The sequence below is a fragment of the Platalea leucorodia genome (assembly GCF_965183815.1).
Source record: "Platalea leucorodia genome assembly, chromosome: 6".
Taxonomy (NCBI): domain Eukaryota; kingdom Metazoa; phylum Chordata; class Aves; order Pelecaniformes; family Threskiornithidae; genus Platalea; species Platalea leucorodia.
In genome coordinates, this window is record NC_138828.1 from 30994605 (window position 1) to 31014761 (window position 20157).

General features: G+C 39.4%; 1 protein-coding gene across 6 annotated transcripts in view; it reads left to right on the forward strand.

Moving 5' to 3' along the window:
* Positions 1-18480, forward strand: part of MANBA (mannosidase beta) — a gene marked incomplete at its 3' end in the record, with an annotated part of 48207 nt that extends 29727 nt beyond the window's left edge. For 2 of the 6 annotated variants that reach the window (XM_082315951.1, XM_082315952.1), the window contains exons 10-17: positions 289-375; positions 949-1116; positions 3807-4025; positions 5339-5503; positions 7304-7448; positions 13852-13994; positions 15785-16042; positions 18256-18480. In XM_082315951.1, coding sequence (XP_082172077.1) covers positions 289-375; positions 949-1116; positions 3807-4025; positions 5339-5503; positions 7304-7448; positions 13852-13994; positions 15785-16042; positions 18256-18480 — 1410 coding nt within the window. Of the gene's footprint in view, positions 1-288; positions 376-948; positions 1117-3806; positions 4026-5338; positions 5504-7303; positions 7449-10156; positions 10236-10666; positions 10962-13851; positions 13995-15784; positions 16043-18255 lie in introns of those variants that run through there. The other 4 variants (XR_014228594.1, XR_014228595.1, XR_014228596.1 and 1 more) reach the window with 4 other exon arrangements.
* Positions 18481-20157: the final 1677 nt, after the last annotated feature.

Here is a 20157-nt window from a genome sequence, read left to right on the forward strand (position 1 = left end):
CAGTGAAGGCTGTCAGGATCTCATTCCTAAGGGTAACTATTTTGTAACTCTGATATTGAGGAAAACCGCAGTGGAGTATGCATGTACTGAACCCTATGGATGATGTGATTGTTTTGGTGGTACTTTCCAAGAATAATAGAAAAACAAATAGAACATTTCAGTTTAATTCTTTTTGAGATAAATAACTTCTGTCTGAACAAAGGATTGTGCATTCCAATAACCATATATTTTTCCGGTATGTACAATGATTTGCTAACGGATTTTTTTTTTCTTTCCTTTTCCCTGCAGATTTGGCAGGATTTTATGTTTGCGTGTGCACTATATCCAACTGACCAGAATTATTTAGAGTCTGTAAGAGCAGAAGTTTCTCATCAGGTATTTTGTCTGTGTGTCAAAGCTCTATTTCCCATTACCTATTTTTGATTGACTGTATAAGTTAGCTTTCCAAAAATGCTTATTTGGATGTGTTTGTTAGTGTACCTTTATGTAGCAGACACAAAACGTAACCTTGCTAAATCCTCTTTAACTTACTTGCAGTAGTAGTCAGTCAAGCAGAGGTACAGGCCTTCCTCATGTCCAAACTGCCCTCTTCTCAAGGCTGTTTAAGAGCATTCACTGAGAGTGAGCTCTCATTATTGCAGCATGCCTTAGCACAGAATTTACCCTTCACATGTGGCTGAGTAGATGAGGATGGAGGTGCACATGTGCCTATGGAGGATATATGTCAGCCTGTTAAAAGTTTGCTGCTCTGTAAGTGTATATTACAAAAGTTTGAGCCTGGTGGAGAGTTGAGGGAATAGTGAACAGTGTGGATGAAAACAGGAATTGTAGGCTCAGTGTACGTAATATGCATGTGGACTTGTAATTCAAGTAGTAATAAAATGTTTTGTTTTGGTTTTTAAGAGAAGTAATTTTACTTGATTTCTGAAACTGTAAGTTGTATTTCAGGTAAGGCGTTTAAAATCCCATCCATCAATTATTCTGTGGAGTGGTAACAATGAAAATGAAGCAGCAATTGCAAGCAACTGGTTCTCCATACCTTATGCTGACAGAGAAGTCTATGTCAAAGACTACGTGATGCTTTATGTGAAGAACATCCAAGAAATAGTTCTTACTGTAAGTGATCTCAAGAAACTGTAGGGGGATATGGCTTGGCCAAAGGTTTTAATGTTTGCAATTTGAGCAACTTGGGATTTCACACACACACACACACCCCGTTTTTTTTTAAACCTTTTGGGAAATGAAAACCAGCACATTATTGAGGAGTTGCACTTTCCAAGCTCTTGTAAACAACTCTCTAAACACAAGAGTTATACTCAAAGTAAAACAAACAAAAAAATTACTTACATCTTTAACACTCTGGGATATGTAAAGGAAGACCTGAAAATGAAGTGGATCTTGCTTGGATCTTGCTTCTTTTTTTCTTCCTATTTTTAATACCTCCACAAATGCCTTCACTTCCACTGGACAAAAGTCAACTTGCCTGTGAATTAATTAATCTAGATGATCAGATTTTCTTCATCCTGATTTTGTTGAAGTCTACTGTAAGAAGGATTTAACAACCCTTAGGCCTTTAAAAGGCAGTTGAAGAAATTAGTAAAGATGTTATTTCTTCAGTGTGCTCTTCCAGTATTTATCTTAAGTTTTTTGGCTTAAGCAGGTTAAACAAAAGCTATGCTAAACATTGTCCTCATGCTGTGTAGTCATTATATTGTGTGTTTTTGAAAAACAGACTAGTGGTGTATTACAGTATGTGAAGGCAAAATAAAATATTTTGAGGTAAGACTTAAACTGTGCACATGCAGACCAGAAGTTCCTGGAATCTGTGATGAAGTCTACTGTGATTTGACGCTACCCATTTTGCACAGCTTTTGTAGTTTTATTTGTCCTCCTAGAAGTATTGCAGTTCTTCATTACTTAATGGAATCTGCTTTTAATTAAATTTTATGTGTGTATGTAGAATGAAATTGATTTAAAAGTCCCAAATTGATGTTGCATAACTGTATAAGGATTAATAAACAATGCTTGAACCACAGGTGAGTATTCTAAACTTCCCTGTTAGCCAGGAGTTGTAAGAGTTTTGTCCAGTTAAAACTTCCTTCTTCAACAAGAATATGAGGTTTTGTTATCCTAAAAATGCTAGTGGCCTTTTCCTACCCAGTTATCCCTTGTATGGTATGATCTTACTGAGTTCAGGGTGTGATAATTTCAGTCTAATCTCTGTCCTTTTCAGGATGAGATACATTTCATGTTATGAGGCTCATGACCCAAAGTTTCCCTTTGCTAAGACAGACACTCAGTATGTAGGTGACAGCAATATTATTGCTTCTTATTGGAGGCTGCCGGCATTGTCAGAGTAGTTGTACTCTCAGAATTTAGAATACCTTTGTACTGGAAAAGTTGAGATATCGGGAAACAATAAAAATGAGGCCAAGTTTGAAAAAAACTGCTGAAAAGGATCCTGCTCTTGAGGGCAGTTACGCATTCTAAATGGTAATGGTGTCTTATATTCCTGCTTAACATCTTGATTCTAGATTTCTATATTTCAGTTAGGTTTTTTGGAATGGAGTTCTTTGTAAAGGTATGCTGTGGTGTTTCTGTGATTAGCTACATGAGTTGGATGGCCAGTGCGTGTGCAGCAAAGTGAGGTGTTCTGGCTTGATACTGGTTTTTAGTTACAGTTCACTTGTGCAGTGTTGCCGTCCAAGACAGACCCTCCTTTAGTTTAAACCCGTAGAATAACTATTTTGAGTGCCAGAAGGAACCATACAGTGAAATAATTTCAAGTCCTGTGTAATACAACCCAGCTGAGGAAACCTGTAACTACTAGCAGTACTGGGCTGCGTAACTTAAAAAGACTTCTAAGTTTGAGGTAAGACTTCAGGGAATCCAGGATATCCTGTAGTAAATTGTTTCAGTTAATTATTAATTACTTATGTCAAAAAAAAAAAAAAAAGGAAAAGAAAGACAAGGAACAGGACTATTTCTTAAAATGAAGCACATGTCTAAGTGCTTTGCTGTATTGGAGCCAATTGCTGTAACTTGTGACTGATAACTAACTCGGGCCTTTGTCTTACTACAAGTAGGGTGCTAAATGAATTACACCTGCAAAAAGAGTCCTTCAGTACTTTGTAGGGTACTGCTAAAAGATTTAGTATTCTAAATCTACTGAGGCTATAAATAAAGGCAGCTCTGAACAATTTGAAATGTAACCCTTCTTATAGTCTCATCTATCTTAACGTGCGGAGCCAGCCAAAATGACAATGTGCAATGCTACCGTGCAAGCATTAGTAGCAGAATACTTTGGCTTTGTTAGGACTAAATTTAGATGACTACTTAATAAGAAGGGGGAAAATCATGGCCTTGTTCCTGCAAAAACACTGTAAAAGTAATGATTTTCTGTAAAGAAGTCACAGTACTCAAAATATTAATGTTCCTTGAGTTTATTTTTCACGAGGCACACTTTAAATAGCTTTCATTAAGAATTTAGAAGCATATAAAGATAGAAAAACTCTTGATGTGAGGAGAGAATCCCTTAGAACAGCAGAACAAGCAATATCATGCCCAGCTGTCCTCCAAGAACATAAATAAGAAGCTAATTAAGCAAGTAAAGATGATGAATGTCAGGACGCAAAGGGGAATGTTTCCTAGGCAGTGACTCAGAAATTTGGAAAAGGCATGTTCTCCCTGCCGCCCACCCCACCTCCCCTTTTCAAAATGTGGTCTATGTATTCAGATGATAAAAGCCAATCACTTTGTGAGGGGGTTGTGTTTTTGTTTTGTTTGGTTTTTCTTTTAAATCCCAGGAAGATAAGAGTCGTCCTTTTATTGCATCCAGTCCCACCAATGGCTTGGAGTCAGTTAAAGAAGGTTGGCTCTCTCAGAATCCTTATGATACCCATTATGGTGACACTCACTTTTATGACTACAGCAGTGACTGCTGGAACTGGACAGTGTATCCTAAAACTCGTTTTGCTTCAGAATATGGATTTCAATCCTGGCCTTCCTTCAGTACTATCGAAAAGGTAAGGCTGGGCTCCCATGCCTTACTGTCCCTTCTGCTTTCGTTTAGTGAGGGCACTGAGTCTCTTCCCAACAAACTACAGCAAACTGTAGTTGGGATAATACATTGTTAGGTGTGGTATGGCACAGGTGGGATAGAGGTGCGTGCTGGTGTGGCGGGAGGGGACGAAACCGGACTGTTTCCCTCCTCAGTGTTCAATATATTTACCTTGATGTTGCAAGAGGAACCAAGTTTAGATGAGAGACTAATATGAGACTATTAATTTTAATAGTAATTCTATTTAATATATAGCTAAGTAATGATTGCCTAATGTCTGTTTCCTTTTGCTGTGTCTAAGGATATGTGTTCATTTAGAAACAGAAGAAACATGATAAATGCTGAATTGTGCTAAATTCTAAAATGTATTGATTTTTATAATTTTTACCAATTTTTTACTTAAATAATTTGTTTATGTATTGCATGTAAGAGAATTTGGTTTTGTCTCCTGTTAAATTTAGATATTGTATATTCTATCTTATTTATCCCGTTGGAGCAGAGACATGTCGTGCTGTTTATCCATTTGTTCCGAGAGAGATGAATATCATGTTGATACTCCTGCATGCAACTAAAAGGAGTTCAGAATGTTCCTTTCAATTTGCTGGGCAAAGTATATTATCCGAGACATAATCAGTACATTCATCCATATTAATAATAATGAAAATTATTCAGTCCAGCCTAAAAAGGAACAAATTTAAATAAAAAGATTTTTATAGAGATTGTAATTACAATGAAAGCTTGACAATAATAACTGTATGAGCTATGCTGCATTGTTGTCATTAGTTTGGAAAAAAAAAAAAGTTTCATGATAATTTGTTCTCAGAGGCAGGTTTTGAAAATATACACATTATTAGAATTTGTAGCCCTACTAACTTCTGTAACTTTTGTGCCTAAATGTGTTTGACTAGAGTCCATTCTTCCATCTTAATCTAGGGTGTTTCTGATTTACTATGAATGCAGGCAAACCTCTGAGGTCCCTTGGCCAAATGGACCTTAGGACAAATAAGTTAAATGCCATTGACCCAAAAGTTGCTCTTCTGGGTTCAACAGCATGTCTGTTTCCATTTATTTATACAAGGAGTATAAGCAAAGGATGTTATTGATTCAAAATCCTTGCATGACTGCATGAGGCACTATAGAAATGTACTACCAATTTTAAAGGTTTTGGATGAAGTCAGCAGGCTGTAATGGATATCCGTTTCTGAATATCCTGTCAGTCACTGAATGCACATTTTGCCTTTTCATTCAGATCTCTAACTTTTTTGTGTTTTTTAAAAGGTATCCTCCACTGAGGACTGGTCCTACACAAGCAATTTTTCTCTCCATCGACAACACCATGAAAATGGCAATGATCAGATGCTTCAACAGATTGGGCATCATTTCAAGCTTCCCCAGAGCACAGATCCCATAAAGAAGTTCAAAGATATGATTTACCTCACTCAGGTAACAGTGATGTCTTCAATATAAGTAGCTGTCAATACTTGTTCCATTAGATACTGTCAGCGGTTAAAACTGGGCCTATTCTGTTAGGTAACGTTCCGTTATACAGAAAGTTTCTGCAGTGAAGCATTGCAGAATCCAGTTTAATTTGGAAATAGCTTGTCTCTTGTTCATTGGAGAGAGACTCTAGTTTTCATCATAGAAGGGCTGGAGTGCTTCTTGGGGAATCTCCCAGAACCTGGCTCAACTGGGAGAAAGTCTGGCTGCATGTGCTACCTTGGTCCCTGTCCTTAGCTGGCCCACTCATGAAGCTGGCTGGGGATGCAGGGGTCTGCTGGCCTGCCTTGCTACACGGTTATTCCCAGTGCTACTGTTACTCCCTGTTCCAGGGTGGGTATGTTTTGCCCTTCTTGTGTACCCTGTAGGCTTACCCCTTTGATTTTTGCCACAAGGAATACATGAGCTTTTGGAACAAGATTGTTTCTAGAAAATGCAGATCTCTATGAATGAGATTGTTAGTAGCTTTTACTTTGTTATGGACTCAGATATTGATATTTTACAGAATCTATTTTGTGGTTTTTTTGTTTTGTTTTGTTTTGTTTTTCCCAAATAAAAGGTTGTATTTTGCTCTTCATCCTCAGTAGTGTACCTCATGCTTGTTTCTTTCTTCATGATTTCTATGTGACTTTTAAATGATGTTAAGTAACTTTTAAATGTTATTAGACAAGTTTAAAGCGCTGCTACTTTTTGTTGTGTTCCATGAATTTCAGAAACACTCTTGATGGGAATAACTGCACATTCACTAAGTTTTTAATGTTTGAGAGGTGCTGTCAGCAAGTTTTATGTAAAAACAAAACAGCTGGAGAACTTTAGGCACTGATGACAAGAGAAAAAGGATAGATGATGCTGTGAAATTGAAAAGGGGTAAAACTTGTGCAATGAGGTTCTGACTCAAAAAGCTATGAGAGTTTCTGCAGGGTTAAGCCTGTCAGGGCCTTATTAACAGGTTAAACAATTTAAGAATACCAAAATAAGGATAGCAGAAAGGATAAGGAGAGTAAACTTGGTGCTAGTGGTTAACTAGAAGTGTTATCTTTACCTTTTGAGCTGTCCTAAAGAATAACTTTTTCCTTTATTTTGAGACTTTTTTTAATAGCTCCCCAGCCTAGTAACATACTTTTGTGGAAAAAAAAAATAACAGGCTGTTTGGCTTCTATTGAGAACTTGAAAAATTCTGAACAATGAAAAATTCTGAAAAGTGTTTTTTTAAAGACAAGGTGGGGAAGGAGGCAAGAAGTGGGAGTGCAGGTGAAAAACAGTTGCTCTTCCAGTGCACAATTTTGTATACTGGGAATGTGTGTTATGTGTTCAGAGTATAGGGATGTGGACATCATGGTAATGTATACTGGAGGTAGTGCGGCGTAATGTAATTTTGCAACTCTTGGGTTTTTTATTTATATTAATTAAAAAAATTATTTTAAATTTGTTTTCTTGTCTTCCATTTGCCTTTCAAAGACCCTGTTGCCCAGTGATCTTCACTGGATGGAGGACAAAAATAGCCCTCCAGAGTTTCTCTAAAGATACTGCTTGTAAAGCTGTTGGGAGCTGCTAGGAATAGATCTCCTCCAAGTAGAGGCCCACTGCACTGCAGGTGTATACTCTTGAAGCTCAAGTTTAAAGTTATGTGCTGCTGCTGCGAAGTCTGTGTTCTATGTTAATATATACATACATGCTTTGAAAGTAAAGTAAAATACAAAATACAATACACCAAAAAAATTTTTTTTTATGTGTTTGTTGACCAAGGTGATGCAGGCTCAATGTATAAAGACAGAAACCGAATTCTATCGTTTTAGTCAAAGTGAAATAATCAAGGGAGAAGGACACACAATGGGAGCTCTGTACTGGCAACTCAATGACATTTGGCAGGCACCTTCATGGGCTTCCTTGGGTAAGTTTTATGACAGTCTAGTAAAAAGCGCCAGCTATCAGTCTTGTTTTGTTTTCCTCATCTGGAAGTATCAGAATAAGAAGTATGGCTCTGCTCTCTCTCTCTTGGGCAACTTTGCAAACTTTGAACATGTTTCTGTCCGTCCTTTAGAAATGCTTTCCAGAAAAGTGTTTTTCAGGATCATCCTACTAGTCTGTGAAAGTGGAAGAGGGTAAAGAACAAAGCAATTCTTTTCCTATGGAAGTTTTGCTGTTTAAGTTCAGATTTAGCAGCCACTAACTCTCACCCTTGTTTTAGCAAGGTTTAGTTTAGAGAAGTTAAAATCGTATGCAACTCCTAATTTCTCAAAAATACTTTTTTTTGTTGTTGTTGTTGTTTAAGCAATGTTGTCGTTTCTCCCAAGAAAATATTATCATTGAAGCCAGACAAAGCTGCCTATTAGGAAGCAGTGATGGTTAAGATTGAGGGCACAACCTCCTTGTGAGGTAAACTTTCAACTACCCTTGCTTTTCTTATGTAGAGCTGGATCATCCTGAAATGGTGTGTGATCCAGGTTTTTCCAGAGAAATTTTTCATTGTTTGCAAGTTTAATTATTTTAAAATTAGAAATATCAATTCTCTGAAAAATTGGAGACTTCTAAGAAATGTTGTTTCCCAAAGGGCCTGTCCTAGAAATCCCTGATCATATTTATTGGCTCAGCCATACAGATGCATGTATATACCCAGCCACCGTGGGTGAGAATGGACAGAGAGGGACCTAGTGAGATAGAAGGGTAAGAAGGAGCACCCAGGTATAGTTACACTTTCCATAATCCCAACAAATTTGGTTGATTTTATTCCCCCTGCCCCCCCCATGGTAAAGTGATCAAAACCTCTCCCTTCAGTAGGCAGTAGTGCAGTCAAAATAAAACTACAGAACTGTGATCCTGTTCTGAGCAGTATGTAAAGGCTAGGCATCTGCATTTCTTCTGTAGTCAGTTGGGGGAGAGACGGTTATCTCTAGAGTGTGATTCATTGTGTCCTTAGCTGTCTAATAAGTGGGATGAATTATCTTCTCCATGCTGAATTTGATTTTCATGGAACTTCATATGACACCTCTCACCCAGCATAGCTTCTGAGAAGCTCTTTATATGAGATGACTAGCTGAGATTTGGTGTCTTGCTTAGTGTCAGGTGAGGTGAATCACTCTTTGTGACTAAATTACTCTGCTAATATGCTATTTATGCACATGGTATCTCCTTATATATTATTCATATATTTTTTCCTTTTAGAATACAAAAATGGAGTAATCAGATGTATAAAGACGTAAGTCACTTAGGCAGTAAGAAATAGGGGAGGAATGTGTGGTATGAGGGAAGTGGCTGTGTTTCATGTTCTGAACTTTTTGTTTAGAAGTAATTTTGAAATGGAGAAGCTGTTCTATGGCAGCTGTATAGGACTTGGGTAGATTCAATTTTAGTTGTTTCTCACATTTTCTGGTTTTGAAAAATCTTTATTTAAGAATTTCATGTGTGAAGAAATACGAGTGAACTAGAAAAAGCTAAGAGTTAGTGTAAAGTTCTCGATCTGTCCTTAGAACAAAATGCCATTTGGCCTTGCTTTAAAAAAAATTAGCCCACCCCATCCTCCCGCTCTTTCTCTGGGAGATGTTTGTCCCTCTCCCTTCTTCTTTTTGGTCTTTTTTTCCTTTATTCATCCAGGCAAAGTAACTGCAACCAACAAAGGAAAACAAACCAGCAGAAGAAACAGGCTATTTTATTTAAATGTTAAGGCACTGGTCCAACTATAATGCTCATCTTTCTGGACTTTTTAGACTTGTATTAGGAAATGGAGTATCCCAATGTTCGTTTTTATGATTCTAGCAATGGCTGATGCTCTTAGATTTTAAGTGCCTCAAGAGAAAAAGATGCTTGGAAAAATGTCTCTTTGTAAAGACAGGTGTATTGACAGATGAAGTGATCATGGAGACCATAAATGTCTTTTTAAGTACAGAGCTGATGTCATTGTAGAAAATATATCAAATACTTGAATTATTCATATGTTGTTGAAGTTAGTTTACAGAAAAGAAGCTCAGCAGAGATACAGCTGTCCCTTTGTTTTGTTCTATTCCCTCAGTGGAATGAGGAAAGGTTTAATATTCATTTAATTAGGCAGTGTGGTAGAGGGATTTTTGAAATGCTAATGGCTGAAATTATGCAAAACTTCAGAGAAATTAGTTTTATTTGCACTTCAAAAACACGTTTCTGCATCTTGTTAGATGGCACAGTAGTATCACCAAGGAGTGCTTCTTATTTAAATCTGGTATTTCACAGAGCGCTATGGGGGGGCTTACATAATTTCCCTGTACAAAGCGGAAGTGTTTCCTCATGAAGTGGGGAGGGGAGAAGGTAGCAAACGTTTCTCCTTTTGACTTACCTTTAAGATGTTTGCTTGGGATTAAATGAAAACACAGCACTCCTCTGTCATAGTACTTCTGCCTTCAGTTCAGAACTAAATAGCTTTTACCACAACTGGGTTTTGATTGTTAGTGCCTAGTTGCAGAGCCGCTTGTGCCATGTTGAATGCTTTCGCATCTATGCAGTGTGTTTTGGTGAAGAGTGCTGCGATACACAGGGCAATTTATATCACTCCCGCACAAGTGTCGCCTTGAGGTACACGGCTTGGTTGTCACGAGATTCCCTTAAACAGATAACTGGCTTTTATTGCAGGTTCAATATATAGAGCCCCTGGTGAGCTGAAACCACAGGCTATTACGGAGAATAATAGATCTGAATTCATGAGACTGAGGTGAGGAAAGAACTAGCAGCATGTTTCTCAGGTTGCATTTAATGGTGTGAAGTGATTAATTTAAAATCCGTTCCAGGGAGAACTGTTTGTTCTCACTCCCTCTATCAGTGTAGAAGGCTTCAGGGGGAAGAGTCAGAAAAAGGGGTACTGGGGTCTCGTAACAAACCTAATTTTAGCTTTCTGTTCTGAAGTTTGATACTGCAGAGAGTGCAGACCCCATGTTATTATCAGGAAAAAAATTGGGAACTTGGATTTCTTTAAGAATTCATTTAAATGCGGGGGGAGGAGGAGAAAACCATCCCAGGGCTGTTTTAAATGACTAGTGGCTGTTGCCTTTGGGCATGCATGTCTGTAACAGGAAAATTTTAAGCCCAGAGATTTCTCGCATAGCTACCTGATCTCCAGATTTCTTACATCCGTTTTTGGGGCAGGGGGAGTGTTTTATATGCAACTTGCCTATTTTTAAATCAAGAAATGTGACTCTGGTCTTAAGGAGATCAAGCCAACAGATGAGCTGAAGAATGTGGCTTTTTTTTATTGGTGAGCGTCAGTTTTCTGTGCTGTCTGAAGTTACATTGACAATTGTATTGTCAAGATCCTGTTGCTGGAAAAGTTATCTTTGGAAGACCCTTCCTGTGTGAAACTGCTCCAGCAGTTGAGCTTTGGTTCTTCAAAACCAAAGGTTTTCTGAGAAGGGAAACATCAACCTTAAAAAGCTGATCTGAGGTAAGCAGACTAGTGATGTTTTCAAACATCCCAAAACAATAACTGTAGTAGTTGAACCCTAGAATGAGTTTTGAAATGGTACAAACTTTTAAGTGTGTGGTTTGTTTGCTTTTGTTTGTTGGTTGTTTTTTTTTTGTTTGTTTGTTTTTCCCACGGAAGTGTGATGCCAAGCTTAGTCTGAGTTGTTTGCTGTACAGGTTTCCTGAGGATCTCTGTGTCTGGTGCCTAGGTAGCAAACCTCTCTTTCCCTCCAGTAACCACTGCAATGTGGTTACGTAATCCAGTTGCAAATAAAGGCACAGCAGAAATTGAGGGTAGGGCCCGTTGGAAGAGAAATGGGATTTTATATTACACTAAATAACAGAAGCTGCTCTACTTCAATAGCTTTATTCATTTTCATATTTAAGACATTTGAAGCCTAGATTTTCATCATGTGAATTAAACTGAGGAAAAAATTCAAGTCAGCAGGCACTGAAACCTCAGCCCATGCTGGGTAACTTGGCTGAGCCATGGTGGCCTCTGTCTGAGGCCTGCAGTGAGCAGCATCTATTGCACTGACAATTGAAATTCCTGAGAGTCTTGTGGCAGTCCTGAGGGCTTCAGAGAGTTCAGCCCCTCCCAAAGCCTGAGGTTAGGCGCGGTGCCCATTTCTCATACAAGGCCCATTGCTTGTAATTTTTAAATCAGATGCTGCCCCACAGTTTACTCTGTTTCAGATAATCCATCCCCAGTCCAGATCTCTCATCTTCTCAAGTTTCATGACCCTGAAAAGTAATTTGTTAGCACTCCCTGTTTTTGGCAGAATTGTCTTTTAGACCACCCACGTTCTCTGCCAGGAATTGTCCTTGGAATGCAAGAGTGTGGCTTCGTTCATATACTGAACAGGACCAATATGCTGAGTCTGTTCATCAGTTTATCAGCAGTCTGTCTGTTTTGAAGAAACTCAGCAGTCTCTCCTGAAGTCTTCTTTCAGACTTCACCTCTTTGGTTTGCTTCAGTGCTATTAACTTGAATGCCGGTGGTGTTTTGTTGGCAACAGTCTGATCTCATAGCACAGTTGAATCTTGTATGGGTTTTCCAGGCAGATATGAGCTTTTCTTGTCTGTTCTCCAAGCTAGCTGGTTGTGAACTTGCTGAAAACAAGGTGATGTGCAAGGTGCTAAGCTGGAGCTAATGCACTTTGCTCTCCACAAAGTTCATTCATGTCTGTGTGGAGCGCAGGCAGAGCATGTTCAGGTCTGCCTGTGAAAGCCACAAACACACCCTTTAACGACTACATCACTCTGGATGAAGTCCTTGATTTTGAGATGTTTGAAAGGGCTAAGAGCTTTGTACAAGCACCAAGACGCAGAGAGATAATTAGCTACAACAAAAACATATTATGGAAATATTTTGGACTTTAAACCTGTTGTATAAAACAAGGAGCCAGAAACAAGAATGAAACTAGTATCTAACTTCTCTTTCCTTATGAGATGATGCAGCTGACTTGCTACTTCTTTTTAGTGCCATTTCAATGACTAGATAATTTTTGAGCAAAGACAGAGTTAAAATGCTGACAGTGGGTGCTAGATGGAAAACCAGTAGAGGATGGAAAATTAATAGAGAAAAAATGGAAGCAGCTTCTCTTTCAAAATGGTTGTGTGGCAGTGTTGCATCTGGCAAAATTGCTTTTTTTGGAGAGGACACAACATTTGATGGCTTTTCCGGTTTGTTAATGGCAGACTTTCAAAGTACTAAAAGTAATGAGGTACATCTTTCCATTAAAGAGGCAAAGTAAACTGATTGGCATATGTCTGCGTCATGTATACTAACTCCCATAAAGTGTTGTCTCTAGATCTTGGCAAATTGGTGTCCAAAGAAGGGCAACGAAGCTGGTGAAGGGTCTAGAGCACAAGTCTTATGAGGAGCAGCTGAGGGAGCTGGGGTTGTTTAGCCTGGAGAGGAGGCTGAGGGGAGACCTTATCGCTCTCTACAACTACCTGAAAGGAGGCTGTAGCAAGGCAGGAGTTGGTCTCTTCTCCCAGGTAACAAGCGATAGGACAAGAGGAAATGGCCTCGAGTTGCGCCAGGGCAGGTTTAGGTTGGATATTAGGAAAAACTTCTTCACCGAAAGGGTAGTCGGGCACTGGAACAGGCTGCCCAGGGAAGTGGTTGAGTCTCCATCCCTGGAGGTATTTAAAAGACGGGTAGATGTGGTGCTTGAGGACATGGTTTAGTGGTGGACTTGGCAGTGATAGGTTAACGGTTGGACTTGATGATCTTAAAGGTCTTTTCCAACCTAAACAATTCTATGATTTTGCCTAAGTCAGAGTTGTCTTTGGTTTGAGAACTTGTTTGTTGGTGGTTTTTTTTTTTTTTTTGGTCTTCATTGCTATTGGTGTTCCTCTAAGGAAGAACTGAAAGAGGAGGACTGAAAAAAGGGAAGAGAGCACTTTGTATAAGCACCGAAAGTCAGACTCTGTTGTCTCTTTACAGTGGTGGTAGTTTGTGGCAATGCCACCATGTTTGTCTGGATTCTCAACAGCATAGGTGCTCCAGCTGCTTGCTTAACGTGTGGTACGCTGTGTCAGTTTTGTTAATGTCGCTTGTGTTTAAGGCTTTCTCTAACTGAATAACAGCCGAGCAATGATAGGACTAACACTTACCAAATGTGACCTTTTGGTGAAGCGGAAAGAAAAACTTGAAAGAGCATCAAATCCCTTCCAGAGCAGAGCCTTGCCTGGAAGAAAACAAGAGTAACTTCAGTCATTCTCTGCACCTGACAGAAGTGAAAAAGGGTGGAGGGGGGATATTGTATTGCCATAGCAGGACCAGAGCGCACAGGAGCGGATTGTGTGCCAAGGCAATCTTGGATTCAGTCTGAATCTTTCCTCCTTTTAACCCTTTCCAGAGTATGGTGGTAAGTGGAAACTGCTCCATTATTTTGCCCAGAACTTCTTTGCACCACTGCTGCCTGTGGCCTATGAAGACAAAGGTGTGTTGTACATTTACGGTGTCTCAGATCTTCACGTGGACCACAAGCTGACATTGAGGGTAAGTGACACCTCTCTCACCACTCTTGTGTCCCTCCCGCAAAAAATGTGAGAAGCTGAAACGAGTGTATCTTTGTACAGAGAAGCTTCAGTAAATCCATGCTCAAACACAATGAGGTGCAATTCTTGTCTTTAGTCTCCTTAGGGGCAACACTATCCTTTATTATAGTGGTTTGTACTGCTTCACAGAACAAGGGCTTAATTGCCTTGCTTATAGCCTGTAGGTATAGGCCTGAAATTAAGTATTCTGTTGAAATCTTAAAAGGATTGGTGGTTAAATAGAACAAAGTATGAAAAACAGTACCTCACGACTTAACGAAATTGTTCCCTGGTTGTTAGAACTAGATTAACTGATAAAGAGGGAAAAAAAGGATTGTATCATTGCTTGCCAGTACTCAAACTACACCACTGTAGGAAAAAGAACTAGATTATTTTCTGAAATATCAACAGAACATCTAGGTGTACTTTAATTGCAAGGTCACCTATGCAATGTCACCATTTCACAATTGATGCCTTAACTGTTTTCTGATAATGCTATAGAAACTGATAGGATTTCTTAGGCAGTATTTCAGTTGCTGAGTTGTGCTGTAGAACAGTCTCGCTTTTCAATTTGTTACATTTTGTTGCTGTTAATCTTATGGCAACCAGATCGCAAATGAATTTAGGGGCCATTTTGCACTACGAGATACAATTCCTGATGTAAAGGGCATCCCATGTGAAAAGGCTGGGAAGGATGGAAAAATAGACCTAGGGACCTGGAATGACTCACTAGTCATTTTGGAACTAGTAGTAAGAGTATGTCAATTCCTAGTTCCCGGCTCTGTCTGGTGGGCTGCCATGAATTTTCAGATTTATAAGGTTACTTATATATATAGTATAGAAAATGGTTGCAATTTCTGGATAGTCAGTTCTTAGAGTAGGACTGCACTTCATGAAATAGTTTATTTCTAGTCTGAGTTCTTGTAACAGGCTTAAATTCAGATTTGCTGGTAATGTCAGAGAAGCATTGGCAGTAGAGTAGTTCCAATGAATACTGTATTTCACACTTCAAGAAAATTTGGAACTTAAGACTTTTGAAAGGAGTTAAGATCTGTTCCTGACTGCAGACCCCTGTTAAAGTAAAAAATAACCTAAAATCTATGAAGAGATAGAATGCTGTAATTCTCATTAAGTGCCTACCTTCCAAATTATGAGCTTTTTAATTTTTTTTTTTTAAATTTGAGATAAGGGCACATTCATAATGCATGCATGATCTCTGGGAATGTATATTTTACTGTATTAATACAACTTCCGTAATCCCTTTTAAGATGATGCAGGTTGCTTCTGTTTAATGGTGATTGTGCAGAAGCTCTAGATTACCCAGTTGGGTTACATCAGATAACACTGAGCAATCTCAAGAAAATCCTTTGTTTGACTTTTTTTAATCAGGGAAGGGAGGAAAAAGTCAACAGATTAGTCACTCACTAATTCCATTTCCCAGCACTCCCTTGGCAGGCATTGGCAACCCCCTCCTCTCAAGGAGCCTGGAGAAAACAAAAAGCTTTGCAGATCAAGAGCAACAACAGATCCAGACTGTTTGAAACTGACTTCTTGTTAGGCTTATATAATGATCTAATTATTATGCCATATCGGTTGTTTAAATCTTTGTGGAGTTTCTTGCTAGGTGGAAATCAGCTGGTACAGTCAGAAGAACATCTCTTGCAATGAGCAATCCGAAACGTAGGATGCTGGGTTATCTTCACAGATGTAGCTTTTCTTCTAAGCTTTGTGCTCTCTCAACATGCTTGATAGGTCGTTGTGCATGCCTGGAGCTCTTTGGAGCCAGTATGCACCCTTGCCGAAGACGGTGTGACTGTTAAAGCACAAAGTGCTGTCCCCATCTACAAGGAGTCCATAAATGACTTGCTGGAAAGATGCAGAAACTGTACCAGGAGAAGCTGCGTTATTACTTTCTGCCTTGTGGGAGAAGGTGGGCTCCAGAGTCCTACGAACCATCACTTCCTTTCATCTCTAAAAGATGCTGTAGGATTGGAGAAGACCCAGCTTAGTGTAAGCATCAGTCATGCTAAATTACTCTATTTAGTTTTGCTAATCTTACTGTTTTGAGTTGTTTGCCTGCTACACAGTGTCTGATTCCAGTGAATGTTCTTTCTCCTTAGCTGTTGCAATTCTAGCTTCCACGCTGAATTCAAAATCAGATTTTTTTTTTTTTTTTTCTGTGTCACCATATGCATAGCTACATAACACTGGTGGGGTTTTGGTTTTTTGGTGTTTTTTTTTTTTTTTTTTTGGTGTGTTCTTTGCATTTTGTTTTAAATAATGAAGCCTCCATTTCATTTGCTTTGACTGTCTCTCACCTGACTGCTGCAGCATTGCTCCTTTCATTCTTTTTGTCCCTAGATAGCAAATAGCATCATGGCAAGTGCTTTGGCTTGCGGACAGTGCTGTATGTCAGTACTAGGTGATGCTAGTTAGCTTAAGTGTGGAGTGCGTTATTGTCAGCAGTATTTCCTCTCGCAGTGCTCAGACTCTCAGATCAGTGTACCATTGCTAGCATGCAATATTGCATGCTCCTTTCCTCCTTCTGCAAATCCCTGCCCTCCAGCTAAGGGTTCTGATTTGCATAATAGTGATTATTTCTTAATATCTGGCAAGTGTCTCAGTCTTCTGAACAGGCACAAAAAGCATCTGTGTTGTATAACACTGTCATTTAGTCCATTTTGCTCCTTTTCCCTAGATTTCGTCCACTCCTAGCAAGCGTGCTCTATATGTGTGTGTGTGTGTACACACATTTTGTTAAGCCTCACTTCTTAGCATGTAAATCTTATTGCAAAATTCTTGATCAGCAGATTGCCAGGATGGGGACCTGTGCGTTCTCACATTTGGCTTCTAAACTGCAGCTTTGCTCTTTACAGCTAAACTAAACAAGGGAGGAATAGAGATCTTTAATCTCTTTGAATCTGGACCGGCGTAATTGCTTTACAAAAAGAAAATGGGCCAGATGTCCCCCTCTTATTTCTTTCATGGCAGCATGGCCTGCCTCCTGAGTATACAAAGGAAAGAAACCAGCCTGTTTGTATTTTTTTTAAGCTGGTGGCACAATCTGGAGTCTGAGTCATGCTGGGTTTTTTGTGGATGACATCATCAGTAATAAAAGCTCTGTAACTGGAGCATCGTTGGGAAATTTCACTCCTTTTTCCCATGGCTGTGTTGTCTCCGCAGTACTAACTAATAAGGAAAGCTAGCAAGGATAAATGCAAAGTGGTTATTTTAAGAAAGTATGCAGCTGTGATTTAAAAAAAATATTCTGTTTTGTAAGAAGCTGGTGCTTCTATACATAGTTACTAATAAACTAACTAGACTTTCAAATACATTGCTAATCCAAGTGCTACTCTTCATAGCATTGCTTTTAAAAACATGAAGACTTTAGCATTTCTTCAGAAAACACAAAATATAAAGGATTTATGCTTTTTCTTAAATATGAATAGTGTTGTTTTTCTTGTAAGTGGGACGTGATTTCTGCACTTAACATAATTCGTCTGCTTTTTATATATAGTTAATTGGTATTTGAAAATGATGTAGCATATTTCATGATGGTGAATGGGGAGTGCTGCATCAAAATGCGTCCTGGTTGTGCTTTTAAGCCTCTTGGAGATTAACTACTCATAGAAGTTAATTTAAAACATTATACCTTGTCCTGATGTTTCACAACATAGCTGCCTTCTAAATGTAGCGTAAGGACTTCACTGCCATGTTCCATCAAGATGAGATGACCTCCTGTGTTACTGTGATTTTTACTATCTTTTGCTTCTGTTTGTTTCTACTACTGATGTAATCGGAAAGGCCAGCTACTTTAGTAGTTGTGAATTTATAGGTTGAGTAAAGTATGTTGGTGAAGGGACAAATCTCTTTCACTGCAGTAAGTATAGGATACCAGTACTAGGTACATGTCAGATTACCATTTATTTGGTAATTTTCATAAGAAGATGGTAGAGTGATAATACTTCATGGCATTTTCCCACAATCTGTAGTATTCTGTAGGAAGGCTATAATAACATTGGCAGTTTTTGCGTGATTCTTACATATGAATCCTGTTGGTTTGACCTCTTGTTCCAGAAGAGATTTCCATAAGAGAATAGTAATTTTGATCAAATGTGATTTTTCATTCTGTTTTACTGACATGCAGGTCTTTCCCAGTTTGGGTGTAACTGGGTTCTTGTTTAGGATGTATATTTTCATTTATTTATTTTTTTCTCTTCCAGGCCTCTGTATCCCAACGAGATGACGTTTATATATTTGTTCTTCAGACCACGGGAATTGCTCCTTTTGTTTCTCTGGATGTAGGGAGTGTAAAAGGCAGATTTAGTGATAATGGTTTCCTCATGACCAAAAAGAAGAAAGTGGTTGTGTTTTATCCTTGGGAACCTACCAGTGTTGAAGAACTAGAAAAGTCGCTAACCTTGACCTCTCTGATGGATGTTGTCTGAGGATACTTTGTTTCCTTCTAGATAAGGAGTGAAACAGGAAGAGGAAAAAATGAGAAGAATTTGATTAAAGTTGAAGTGATGTACAATTTGAGCTGACTGGAGAACATACTGTCTATTCCTGTCGCGTGAATTTTAACTGCTGGTTCAATGTAAAGATACCAACAGCAAAGCTTGCATATAATATATGTGGTGCATTGAAAGTAAGGCTTCCTCAGGTCATGGGAAAAAATATATCCCATGTATAAAATGTGAGGGGTGAGTTGGTGCAAGAGAGCTAGTCTGGGCTCTCTAGTTCACATGAGATGAATTACTGGGTTGTGAGCTCATCCTAACTAAGAGGCAGCGTAAATCTACACCTCCAGACTATGGTTGTAAAAATCTGTATTTTTTCCAGTTTCACTATGCTGTAAGTGGAAATTTATCTTAGGATAACAGCAAGGTCTGGTGGGGGCAAGGGGGAAGGGCAGGGAGTGAAGCTGGGACCACCTCCACAGGTATGCCCCCACTTGGAGTGGTTTGATCCATCTACAGCCAAACTGGGAGAGCGCTACTCCTACCCTTTCAGATCTATGGCTGTCACTCCATCAGGTGTCCCGCCTGCCTCCTGCAAGGCAGGCTTCCAAACAGACATGAAACCTGGATGGGGTAATCAGACATCAGGCAGATCTGTTCCCCCTTCTGAAAGGGGAATTGAGTGTGAGACTTGTTTTCTTCTCTCTTCTCATGCGTTGAGCAATAACCTTGAGCGCTCTGCATCTAGCTTTGCCTCTTCCCAGAGGGCTGCAGGTGCAGTCACAAACCTCTTGCTGCTGCGTGGGATCCTGCATAATGTGGCATAGTATGAGATATGCCTGGCCATGGGAGAAGGAATGGGGAGAAGACTTGACCAAAGGTGCAAAGAGAAAGGAGGCAGTACAGAGAAGGAATGGTTGTGTGAGAGAACCAGAGAGTTACAAGTGACTGCTTTTTCTCTAGTGGATGCGTAGTGCTGGGGCTGCTGTTCTTGCTCAGACATTGCTGTGCAGCCATTCTCTTACCTCCTGGTATTCTTCACTAGTGACCCTGTGCTCGACACTGATCTTTCTCTCCCTCCAGAGGAGGAGCTGGCTTAGCTTTGTTTATCAAGCAAATTGTGTCATAATTCTGTTTGGGTTTTTTTGGTGTGTGTGTGACCTTTAAAATACAGGCATCAACAAAGGAAAACCTCAACATCTTAATTTTGCTTCTTTGTGTGTGGGTTCCCCATAGAAGACGCTGTTGACTCATGATTAGATCTGGTGGCACATAGAACTCCTTAGTCCATACAAAGTAATGGTGCTTCAACTTCTATTTTGTTTCCGAGTAAGTTTTTAACATGTTTAGGCTTCCCATAGAAATGTCATCTCACTTTGCCATCTGATAGAAAGAAAATAAGCTTGCTTCAGCATGGGGGGCTGCTGTAGCCTGTGGAGCTGAAAGCCTGAGGGTTTGGCTGTCAGGAAATCCAGGCCACCGAGCTGTGCCATGGGCAGGTTGCTAAACATTGCGCTTGGCTGTCAGGTGTGGTTTGAAATGCAGCTGGGATCTTGCTGGGGTTCCACAAGGATCCTCTCACAGTCCAAGCAAGTATTAATTTTCTTGCAAAGCACCTAGCAGAATCAGCACTTTACAGTGGAAGGTGTTTGAACAAGCTCTACT